At 43.4% G+C, this 12,213-nt stretch overlaps 1 protein-coding gene across 3 annotated transcripts in view; it reads right to left on the bottom strand.

Moving 5' to 3' along the window:
* HECW1 (HECT, C2 and WW domain containing E3 ubiquitin protein ligase 1) overlaps positions 1 to 12,213 on the bottom strand; it is a 481,612-nt gene that overhangs the window by 212,274 nt on the left and 257,125 nt on the right. For all 3 annotated transcript variants that reach the window (XM_061414477.1, XM_061414476.1, XM_061414478.1), the window contains exon 4: positions 5,202 to 5,296. In XM_061414477.1, the coding sequence (XP_061270461.1) occupies positions 5,202 to 5,296 (95 nt within the window). The remainder of the gene's footprint in view (positions 1 to 5,201; positions 5,297 to 12,213) is intronic.

A 12,213-nucleotide genomic window follows, 5' to 3' on the forward strand; every position in this document is an offset into this window, starting at 1 on the left:
TGCCTGAGGACTTTACTCATTTAAGGGCTTCTGGTCCCTCTGTTAAGAGCAACACAGACAAACTCCAAAGGAGAAAAAAGATCTACCTCTGTGATTAAGATGCAAGGACTGGCTTCTGAGTTTTGGGACTGCTTAATGAAAAAGCCCTGGAGAAGAGCCCTAATCTAAAAGTGGGGACCCTGTCTTCCTCCCCAGGCAGCCCAATGCAACCTTAAATCCTGGGCTCAGTTCAGGTGGTTGAAAGGGGTCAGACCTAATGATCTACTAGACCCAAGATTAATTATTGCGAGGGGTAGGGGCAGCAACAGACTTTGGAGTAAGCACATTTGAGGGCTCGGCTCCTTGGGTCAGTCTTGCAGATCATGTGTTTTGAACCAAAGAAATTAAAAGAGTAGAGTTAATCTGCCTGTTAATCAACCTGAACTTTGCTTTCTGCATAGACCAAGAAAGGCAAAAGCCCTGATGTCAATTTATTGTACAGGATAACCATGGAACTTTTAATTATGTCTGAAAAGTGGCTGGTGTGGAAGTGGCCAGTGGAAGGCAGCCCTCTGGGTGTGGGGAGGAGACCACCTGGGCTGTGCTTCTCTCTCTGGCCAGCATCTCAACCAGTGTGGCTGGGGGCTATTTTCCTGCTTGAAGTAGGGGAGAACTTGGACCCTCCTTGCCAATCCCAGGTATCTCTGACCTACTGGTGCTCGACACACTGCCTTCATCACTCTGCTTGTGGGTCAGGTTTAATTTACTTACTTTCTCTCAGACTCTTTCCCTGAAGGAGTGCTTTTCCCAGAGTGTGACTGCTGAGTTGAACACTTGAGTTGAAAGGTGCAAATCTGGAGTCAGCATCTTTGTAATTTGAGATTTCTTATCCCTCAGTGAAATGTTAAAAAAAAAAAAAAAAGCAAACTTTTTATAGAAAGGCCATTTAGAATTTGAAAACCAGAATGTTTGGCTAGACTGTCGTCAATCTGACGGCCATTTATCAGGCACTTTCTGTGTAAAAGCCGCAGTGCTGACTGGCTCTGAGGCCCATGGAGCCCAGGGGCTGGCTGGCCACCCTCTCCCCAGGACACTTGTTAATCTTACTGCAAAAGCCGGCTCCAAGGCCAGAGGCAATCAAAAGCCCTTCCTTTCGACAAGTTCCTGAGGCTCTTTTGAGTGGTGGAATTACAAGTGATATTTTCCTCTTTGTTTATAAGTATTTCCAAGGAGGATATACTATTTGTGTATTTTTTTAATGTTAAAAATGGTGATACCTTTTATACTTATTTTGGTCTTCATTGTAGTTCTAAAAATCTCTAGCGTTTCATGGTTAGTATTATAATGGATGAGTATAAAGTTGGTTTATTGGATTGTATAGAAATGATCAAGTTCATGTAAAGAAAAACAATATATGTAACTGAATATATACATATATGTGTATATGCCTGCATGTGTGCTAAGCTGCTTCAGTTGTGTCTGATTCTTTGTGACCCTGTGGACTGTAGCCTACCAGGCTCCTCTGTCCATGGGATTCTCCAGGCAAGAATACTGGAGAGGGTTGCCATGCATTCCTCCTGGGGATCTTCCTGAACCAGGGACTGAATCAGCATCTCTTACATCTCTTGCATTGGCGGCTGTTTTTTTTCTTTTTTTACCACTAGAGCCACCTGGGAAGCGAGTGTGCCTGTGTGTGTGTGTGTGTGTGTGTGTATGACTAGGGGAGACAGGACTGGTTCTTTTAGATCAGGGGTCTTCTCCAGTGTTGTTTCATTAAAGAGTCCCAGAAAATAAGAATCAAATCCTTTGTGTGTGTGTGTGTGTATAATCACAGTTACCAGATAGACAAATGGACTATTACTGCTGGAACACAGGGACTGTGCAGCAGATGGCTGGGGTAGACTTTGTCAAGTCAGCCCAAGGAGACAGTGGGTCTCTGTTATGGACTGACTTGTGTCCCCCCACCAAATTCATTTGTTTAAATCCTAACTCCCTGTATTTGGAGACTGTGCCTTTAGAGAGGTAATTAATGTTAAATGAGGGCTTTAGAGTTGGGTCCTGATCCAAGAGGACTGGTGTCCTTACAAGAACAAGAAGAGATGCCAAGGATTCAGGCACTTAGAGAAAAGGCCATTTTTGTACACAATGAGAAGACAGTAGTCTGCAAGCCAAGAAGAGAGGCATCAAAAGAAACCAATCCTGTGAACACCTTGATTTGGACTTCCAGCCGCCAACACTGGGACATGATAGAATGGCCATAGAGAAACAACTCTTCATAAGAGATCAGGGCGGCACCAGCAATCCTCAGTTTAAAAATGGCAAGCTGATTTTGGAAAAATTGAATAGCACTTCCCTTTAGAAACAGTGAGCTTAAGTCCACAGACCAAATGCAAAGGCAAAGTTCAAAAACTAAACTGAGTTCAGAAAGCAAAGGCTAGATTAAATTCAGCTCCACAACCACATAGCCAACGGTCACTTAACCAAAAAGACCCTTCCCAACTGTCTCACCAATATGCCGTGAATCGATTAGAACAATACAAGTGAATCGCCTTTGAAGAATGCACCATGGTACAGAATAATAAAGGCCACCGGGAGTTTAACGATCACAAAACCCAACTGCACGTTAAAAGGCTGTCTTGCAGGAAAGTACATCCTCCCTTCTGCCATAGGACTCATCACTAAGGAGGCAGTGGGAAGATTACTCTCCACTCCTGGCATCACATGGGCTTGGAGGTCAGGCTCTTGGATTAAGAAAAGAAACAAAAGTTGTGTATGGAAAGTACATTAAAGTGTCAACCCAAGTGTCTACTGATTTATACAAGAAAGTCACCTTGGAGAAGATAAGAGAAGAACAGTAACATGTCAGAGTGTTTCCAGATGTCTGCATTTTAAGCATAAGCCACGGGAGCAGACAAGGGATAACGCGGTGGGGCCAGTGCTGACTCAGAAGCAGGCCAGCTCCTTAACATGCCTGTCAAACAACCTGCTGTTTCCTCTCCTCAGACCTGAGCCCTTGTCTCTGATGTCACATCCCCTGGAAAGCCTAAGCCAGGTGACAAAGTGATCTCATCTCAAAGAGGGCTTTTCCTCAGTGTAACCTTAGGCAGTTTTCCGGGTACCTGGCACCTTTTATTTTTTCAGACTTAGGTTGTATACCTCTCTGATGATGTAGATCACATTTTGCATTAGTCTGAGGAGCAGGTTAAAACCGGAGTTTCCAGTAGGCTGAGTTCAGAGAAGCCAAATGCCCCAGAGAGCTTCCTCCAAAAAGGACTTCCCGGAAGATAAGAATTCACTGGAATTCCAGGGCTGGACACACCCATAGCAGCCCACCTGAGCAGAAGGTGAGGAGCTCTCCCGTCTCGTTCCAGCCTTGAGCCAGCAGGCCAGTCCCATCCCTGGGCAAGACCCATCTTGGCTGAGGGATTCAGGCATCTGGGAGAAGCTGCCCCATCACTTGACTCACTGTGCTGTGGCGGAAACCGGCCAAGCCTGACTGGAGGGCTCCTCCCGAATCAGCTAGACTCTGCCTTCAGCCTCTCTCTTCTCTGTTGTGTGTTCAAAGCCTTCTTGCTTTGTCCACCTCGATATTCAGCTCCAGTTTCACTGCTTCTATTCTGTTGCTCCTCCTGCCTGGACAACTGGCTCCCCTCTTTGGGGGATGGTCCTTACAGATGGAGCTGGAAGTTGGGCTCACCACTCTGGGGATATGTCCTCAGATTATCGCACTTAAGAGTTCTGACCCACCCCATAAAGTGACAAACATCACATATAAGTAGACAGGGTGAGTGCAGGGAGAAATGGTAGAGCCAGTGAACAGTGTAGCTGGTCCCTCCTCTCTTCTCCCTGCCCTGCCTGCTGCGTGTCCCCTCATGGGAAGCCCTGGAAAGCCCTGTCCACCCCCAGGATGGAGGTAGACAGGCTCCTGGTTCCCAAGCCTGTTTGTCTTACTGCCCCCACTGAGGACTCAACACAGTCATCTTTAGCACATGGAAAAAATGATTTGTGAAACAGCAAATGGTGTCTTTTGGAGCTGAGGTTCTTTCTAAATCATTCTTATTTCATTTCTCATTCAATTTCTCTTTCTTTTTACATAGGGGAAAAAACCCTCAAATCTTTTTTTACTTACACTAGTAAGTAAAAGTGATACTCTACTTACAAAGTCCTCAGTGGTTTCTGTTCAACTTTCCCCAGTCCGTCATTTTTAATTTATATGAAAGGAAAAGGAATGCCATTTGTAAGATTTCAGTTAGCCTCATCTGATGAATTGAGAACTAAGGTAAGAAGCAACACAAAGATAAAACCAGACTGTAATTTATGAAAAGACAGCATTTATCACCAGAGTACTCAACAGAGCCACCAGGTAGGAAACAGTGTGATTTAAATCTCCAATCTGCAGCTAGCTAACCGTGTGACCCTAGGTATATCACTTAAATTCCTCAGTAAAATTACACTTTCCTCATTTATATAAAGAAAAGAAGAAAAGGACCAGAGATTCTAGTCTTTTCTAGGCCTATCATTTTCTAATTCTATGACTAAAATCAGTCTAAAACTTTAAATTCTATTCCAGAAATTTACCTTAAGCCTAAAAAATTTAAACATCCAGTAATTTAAATATTTAACATCATGGAATTTTAAAGATGTATTCCTAAGAGAGACGTTTATTCACTGATTATGCGTGTGTGCTAAATCACTTCAGTTGTGTCTGACTCTTTACGACCCTACAGACTGTAGCCCGCCAGGCTCCTCTGTCCATGGGATTCTCCAGGCAAGAATACTGGAATGGGTTGCCACATCCTCCTCAAGGGGACCTTCCCAAGTCAGGGATCGAACCTGCATCTCTTATGTCTCCTCTGTTGGCAGGTGGGTTCTTTACCACTAACGCCACCTGGGAAGCCCAATTATGTGTGAGTCTATTAGAAACATCTGGTTATCTAGTGAAGCCTGATATTTCTCTAACAAAAAGTGGGATGTATGCATTCTGATAAGTTTATTTGGGATCTCATTTCACTGCCTGATTTTGAGATGTGCTTCTGTCTGTCTGAATCTATCATTATATGTATCAATATAGATATTTTCAGAATCTATCAATATATCTCCACATTTGTGTGGAGATTCCCCACCCCCAGCACACATACATTAAAACATAAGAACAGAATAGCAAAGTAAAGAAGCACCAGAGTTAGTTCTAAGAGGACAAAAGAGGAGGACACAGGACTTACAGGAGCTGCTGAGTTTTTGACGGTGACACTGGGGGTGGTGGCTCGCAAGGCTCCACTTACTCCATGGTAGTATTTGAAGCAGATCTTAGTTTCAGCTGAAAGACAAAAATAAAATGGGACTGAGAAGTAGGGTGTAACCCTGGAAGAAAGGGCCAGGGCCAGAGAGGACACCCCCAGGAACTGCCACCCAATTCCTCCCACCCAGGCAGCCACCCCGACAGCCTTGCTTTACTTGTGGCCTCATGGTCCAACTTTTTTCTGAATGTGCATCATCAAAATTTGTTTTGGTCTTAGTGTTTTTGAACCCAAGGCAAATCTATCATTTAGACTTTTCAGCATTCATCCTATCCCATTAGAAGTTATTGCTTTTAAACCCTCAGTTTTAAGATTTTAGGTGATTTGGTGATCACTACCAGTCTGTTTCTTCTATAATTTTCTCTTATTGAATTCATTGTGATTAGTATGTTGGCAATTTGAAGGAAGACTTTGAGAAATCATTGAAATACACAGAAGAAAGGCATATTTTCTGATGATGATCACTAGATAATAATGTGGAAACTCCATAACTTTTTAGCATTTTGTTTTGCAGAGGACAAAATCTGTGGCCAACTTGAGTTTGGTTCATTGGAAGGTGACCTGCTTTTCCCAATTTACTGTCAAAAGGGTTTTTTCTCTTTAAGTTTGAAAAATTTATTGGGCTTTGTCTTAGTCCCTTATATTAATTTTGTCTGGAACAACATGTGGACTCTCCCAATTTGAGTTCTTGTTTCTCAAATCTGGGAATTTGTCTTCAATTATAATGTATTTAAAAATAATGTCTACAATTTTCTTAGCATTCATTTTAATATGTTCATTATGGAAAATATGGACAATGAAGCAAAGTATAAAAAACACTTTTAAGAATGTGTTTTGCATACTTGAGTGTATACGCTTTATATAATAACACCTTTCGCTTTTTATTTTATTTTTTTTCCTTTTTTTATTATTATTTTTTCATAATTTTATTTTTAAACTTTACATAATTGTATTAGTTTTGCCAAATATCAAAATGAATCCATCACAGGTATACATGTGCTCCCCATCCTGAACCCTCCTCCCTCCTCCCTCCCCATACCATCCCTCTGGGTCGTCCCTGTGCACTAGCCCCAAGCATCCAGTATCGCACCTTTCGCTTTTTAAAGTAAATTGTTAATAAAGCATGTTCAACCATCTAAGGACCTGATGCTGGGAAAGACTGAGGGCCAGAGGAGAAGGAGGTGACAGAGGGTGAGATGGTTGGATGGCATCGCCCACTCAAAGGACATGAGTTTAAGCACACTCTGGGAGATAGTAAAGGACGGGGGAGCCTGGTGTGTAGCAGCCCACGAGGTCTCAAGGAGTCAGACATGATTTAGTGATTGAACATCAACCATCAATTCAAAGCTTTGTAGATAACATTCCTTGTTCTATGGAATCTGAATCAATTTGTAACTTGAAAATATTTTCCTCATCTTGGAAATTTGGGATTATCCCTTAAAATTAATGCCTTTTTGAAAATTATTTTTAAGTTCAAGTTTGTTCTCTAGGATAATGGAGCAAAAGTTGCTTCTTATCTACCAACACTCATTCTCCTTTTCATCCTTAATGATTAAATTTCAGTTTTATTTTGGGTAGTAATGCCCAGCTAAAGAACGTTTTGTAGCCTCCCTTGCAGATCACATTTATGCTCTTTGCCATTGTTATTTGGGGGTTTCTAGCATATGTAGCTGAACCTAAACCTAGATGATATAGAAAAGTTTCTTTCAATATAGCATATAAAGCATATGAGAATTGCAATATTCTTCTTTAGAAGATAGGACTATTTAAGGATTCTCCCTTTCTGTGGCCAAATTGCTTTCTACAAAGCACTGTATACTTCGACCAGAAAATGTAACTCTGATCAACTCTTTAATCCTTGCTAACATTGAATATTATCAATTAAATATAAGTTTAAAATAGCATCTCATTTTTATTCTAAAAGATTTTAATCAACTTTTAATTAGCCATTGTATTTAGTGTTTTTTTTTAATCCATTGAACTGCAGTTAAGATTTCCCACTGCCAAACGTTTACCTTTTGCAGACATATTCTTACTTTACTTTAAAATATCAATATTTTAAGTTTCCTTTCTTCTTCATCCTTGCAGTGCAGTGATTTTGCATATCTGTTGATTGCCTTTTAAGCTCTTGGCGGACAATCTTTTAACTTAGTTCCATATTCTCCAAGGCACCCCACATAAGGTCTACATACAGAGATCTATAGGTCTACACATCCTGATTACAGAAAAACCTGAACAAACTTTTTGGCTAAGTCAATATTACTGTTTTAGCCTGAGAGGCAGGTATTTTCTTGGGCTCCAAAATCACTGTGGATGGTGACTGAAGCCATGAAATTAAAAGATGCTTTCTCCTTGAAAGGAAAGCAATGACAAACCTAGACAGTGTATTAAAAAGCAGAGACTTTACTTTGCCTACAAAGGTCCATATAGTCAAAGCTACGGTTTTCCCAGTAGTCATGGACAGATAGATGTGAGAGCTGGACAATAAAAAAAGGCTGAGCACCAAAGAATTGATCTCTTCGAACTGTGGTTCAAAGAGAGTCCAAGAGAGTCCCTTGGACTGTAAGGAGATCAAACCAGTCACTCCTAAAGGAAATCAATCCTGAATATTCATTGGAAGGACTGATGCTGAAATTCCAATATTTTGGCCACCGGATGTGAAAAGCCAACTCTTTGGAAAAGACTCCAACTGAAGGCAGGAGAAGGGGACAACAGAGGATGGGATGGTTGGATGGCATCACTGACTCGATGGACATGAGTTTGAGCAAACTGCAGGAGATGGTGAGGGACAGGGAAGCCTGGCGTGCTGCAGTCCATGGGGTTGCAAAGAGTCAGACACGACTGAATGACTGAACCACAATGACAAGGGATCATGGAGGCACCCTGAGCAGTGAACCAGGTCACCACACTGAGTCACTGCAGTTCAGAATATGAGTTACTCTGCCTGTAAATGCCAGAGAGATGGGCATGGAGGAGCCAAATGGCTTCACTTCAAGTTTAGTTGTGTGGAGGAAAATTTTATATAGCAGGTATCCCAGAAAGGCACTACTAGCTTTCCTTTCAAAGTAAATTATTCCAATGCTTTCACATAAAAAGGTCAGGGAAATTATATACAATCTTTTATTGAATCCTATTGCTAGGTGAGAGGGTCAGTGCATGTTTAGAGCCAAGAATTCATGGAAACCTTCAAAGTATTATGATTGTTTTCTGAAAAACTACTGGTAAATTTTTCTTTTTCTTAAGCGTTTTAAGATTCCAGTATTCAGCAACTTAATTTACTAATGGATTTTCCTTTTATTTAACCTAAATAGCTCCTGCTGTTTAAATGATTTCCTATTCAAACTTGAAAGAGATACTCAATTGTTTTTTGGATGTGAGAGCTGGACCATAAAGAAGGCTGAGCACCAAAGAACTGATGCTTTCAAACTGTGGTGCTGGAGAAGATTCTTGAGAGTCCCTTGGACAGCAAGGAGATTAAAACAGTCAATCCTAAAGGGAATCAACCCTGAACACTCATTGGAAGGACTGATGCTGAAGCTCTAATACTTTGGCCACCTGATACAAAGAGCCGGCTCTTTGGAAAACAACCTGATGCTGAGAAAATTGAGGGCAGGAGGAGAAGGAGGTGACAGGATGAGATGGTTGGATGGCATCATCAACTCAATGGACATGAGTCTGAGCAAGCTTCAGGAGATAGTGAAGGACACTGGGGTGCTGCAGTCCATGGGGTCTCAAAGAGTCAGACATGACTGAGTGACTGAATAACAATTTGAGATGGTCTCTATAGAGAAGTTACCTACAATTGTTAAAACACATGAACAATATCATATACAGATGATTTATGGTATGGATTTTAGAATATCACTTTGTCTTGCAAACTTCCATGCTTCTTTGGTGACTGTTATATTCAACTGGTCTGTTTGATTAGCCCCACACTGAATTTTTCCAGGAGGAGACTAGGCACTATTTATCTTTATATTTCCAGTGACATGTCATGCAGCGATTCTCAAGAAACGGCTGTTGAAAACTGACTGATGAAATATTGGTTTCATTTGATTGACTCCACTGCCTTCCTTAACCCAAGAGCAGCTACACTGCCCTCATTACCAAAATGCCAGTCCATGTGCCTGACACCCAGTGAAGCTGCTGCTGTTGCTGCTGCTAAGTCGCTTCAGTCGTGTCCGACTCTGTGCGACCCCACAGACGTCAGCCCACCAGGCTCCCCCATCCCTGGGATTCTCCAGGCAAGAACACTGGAGTGGGTTGCCATTTCCTTCTCCAATGCATGAAAGTGAAAAGTGAAAGTGAAGTTGCTCAGTCATGTCCGACTCCTAGTGACCCCATGGACTGCAGCCTACCAGGCTCCTCTGTCCATGGGATTTTCCAGGCAAGAGTACTGGAGTGGCGTGCCATTGCCATCTCTGCACAGTGAAGCTAATCATTACCAAAACATCAGGGTTTGGAGCAGAGAAGGCTTTATTGAGGGCCATGCAAGAAGACGGTGACTTGTGCCTTTAAAACCCCAAACTCCCTGAAAGCTTTCAGCAAAGCCCTTTTCTAGGAAAGGTGAGGGAGGGGCACAGTGAATTGTTGCACACTTCTTGGTGTCAGATCCTTTGCTCTTGAGATCAGGTCATGGTCATGTAATGATGTCCCTGTAAACCTCCACCAAACAAATTCTCTGTTATGACAAGAAAGGTCAGGGTCCCCAGGCACAACTTTCACCTTTTGAGGTCCAGATCCTGGCTAAGAAGAGGCAGATCTCAGCTGGAGGCTCCCTCAGGGCCAGGTCCCCAGACTATGCCAGCTGTCATCACTGAGGGAGCCAGGCACCCAGAACTCATCTGGCCCTCAGGCTCCTCAGGCTGCCCAAATAACCAGTGCCAAGTCTCACCGACTTCACAGGCAGACTGCTGCTGCCACTAGGTCACAGAGACAAGGATGAGGGAGAGGTTCAGTGCTGCCTCAAGGCTTGGACCAAGGCCAGTGGACAGCCTTGGCCAGGGCTCTGGAGTTTTGTAGGACACAGCCCCCAGCCTGTTCCCCGGGCCTCTCAGTTCACCTGTAATCCAAGTCTCCATCTCTTACCTCACCCCCCACCTCCTACCTCACTCTCTGCCTGATGACCACCACTCCACTGACCATTGGCTAACTGAGCCACTAATGGCTGCTCACTGACAGCAGCTTGCATTGGGGAGGGGCCCACTGCAGTTCCAACCAATGGCTGAGAAGGACTGTTAATGGTTGCTCACTGACAAACGGGGCTTCCCAAGTGGTTCAGTGGCAAAGAATCTGCCTGCAACGCAGGAGACGTGGGTTTGATCCCTGGGTTGGGAAGATCCTCTGGAGAAGGAAATGGCAACTCACTCCAGTTTTCTTGCCTGGGAAATCCCATGGACAGAGGAGCCTGGCGGGCTCCAGTTCATGGGGTCGTGAAGAGTCAGACATGACTAAGCAACTAAACAACAACACTGCGAGCTGCTCACAATGGCACCCCACTCCAGTACTCTTGCCTGGAAAATCCCATGGACAGAGGAGCCTGGTGGGCTCCAGTCCATGGAGTTCCTAAGAGTCGGACACGACTGAGCGACTTCACTCTCACTTTTCACTTTCATGCATTGGAGAAGGAAATGGCAACCCACTCCAGTGTTCTTGCTTGGAGAATCCCAGGGATGGGGGAGCCTGGTGGGCTGCCGTCTATGGGGTCGCACAGAGTCACTCATGACTGAAGTGACTTAGCAGCAGCAGCAGCAGCACTTAGAGGAGGGGCCTGGCATGGAGCAATGGCTGAGTGACCATTAATGGTCTGGCACTAACTGTTGCCTGATAACAGGGCATGTGTGGAGTGGGTAACCGCTGGCAGCAATAGCCATGTGCTAAGGGCTGTGTGCAGTTGTGTTCTCTTACATTCTAGTGGTCCTAATGCTTCATAGATAATTTCCTATGGCCTAATTTTTGAAATGTGGTGCTGGAGAAGACTCTTTAGAGTCCCTTGGACTGCAAGGAGATCCAACCAGTCCATCCTGAAGGAAATCAGTCCAGGGTGTTCATTGGAAGGACTGATGCTGAAACTGAAACTCTAATACTTTGGCCACCTGATGCGAAGAGCTGACTCATTTGAAAAGACCCTGTTGCGGGGAAAGATTGAGGGGGTGAGGAGAAGGGGACGACAGAGGATGAAATGGTTGGATGGCATCACCGACTCAATGGACATGACTTTGGGTAAACTCCTGGAGTTGGTGATGGACAGGGAGGCCTGGCATGCTGCAGTTCATGGGGTTGCAAAGAGTCTGACATGACTGAGGGACTGAACTGAACTGAAACTGAATATTACATGACTTTTAGAACAGATTCAAGCATAAAGACATTGTTACACTGTTGCTGCCTCTAACAAAAGTATCAGGGTGCAAAGGCCAAGAAATATTAGAGGGTTGTTGGTTGTTTTTTCAGATACTTCACCTAAGGGGGGTGAAGTTCTATCTTTCTCTGCTTTTCTAGTTAAAAATAACAATAATTTTAAAATGCCCTCAAAGTTTAAACACAAGGCATCTCTGTTATAACTATTTTGTTGTTTATTTGATTCATTATGTACGGAGTAGCAGAAGTCTAGGAAGGAAAAGTGATCTAAGGAAAGAGTAGGAATGTGGGATCAAATACACGCAAGTCCAATTCTTGACTTGCCCATCATTAACAGAATGAGTTATATAGACTCTCTGAGCCTTAGTCTCAATGTAGAATGGTGAGACCACTGCCAGCTTTGTATGCATTGTTTCGTGTATGGCTGTTGCACAGAGCAAATGAAATAACGTGCTATGTGCAAAGCAGCCAACACATACACGTTGCCCTTCCTCACTGTATATCGATTTATGTTCAACAGGATTGTCATGTATAGTTGTTCAGGCATGTGCTACATAAAGCTGTCTAGTCAAGCAGTGAG

This window comes from Bos javanicus, chromosome 4, assembly GCF_032452875.1.
Source record: "Bos javanicus breed banteng chromosome 4, ARS-OSU_banteng_1.0, whole genome shotgun sequence".
Classification (NCBI taxonomy): Eukaryota; Metazoa; Chordata; class Mammalia; order Artiodactyla; family Bovidae; genus Bos; species Bos javanicus.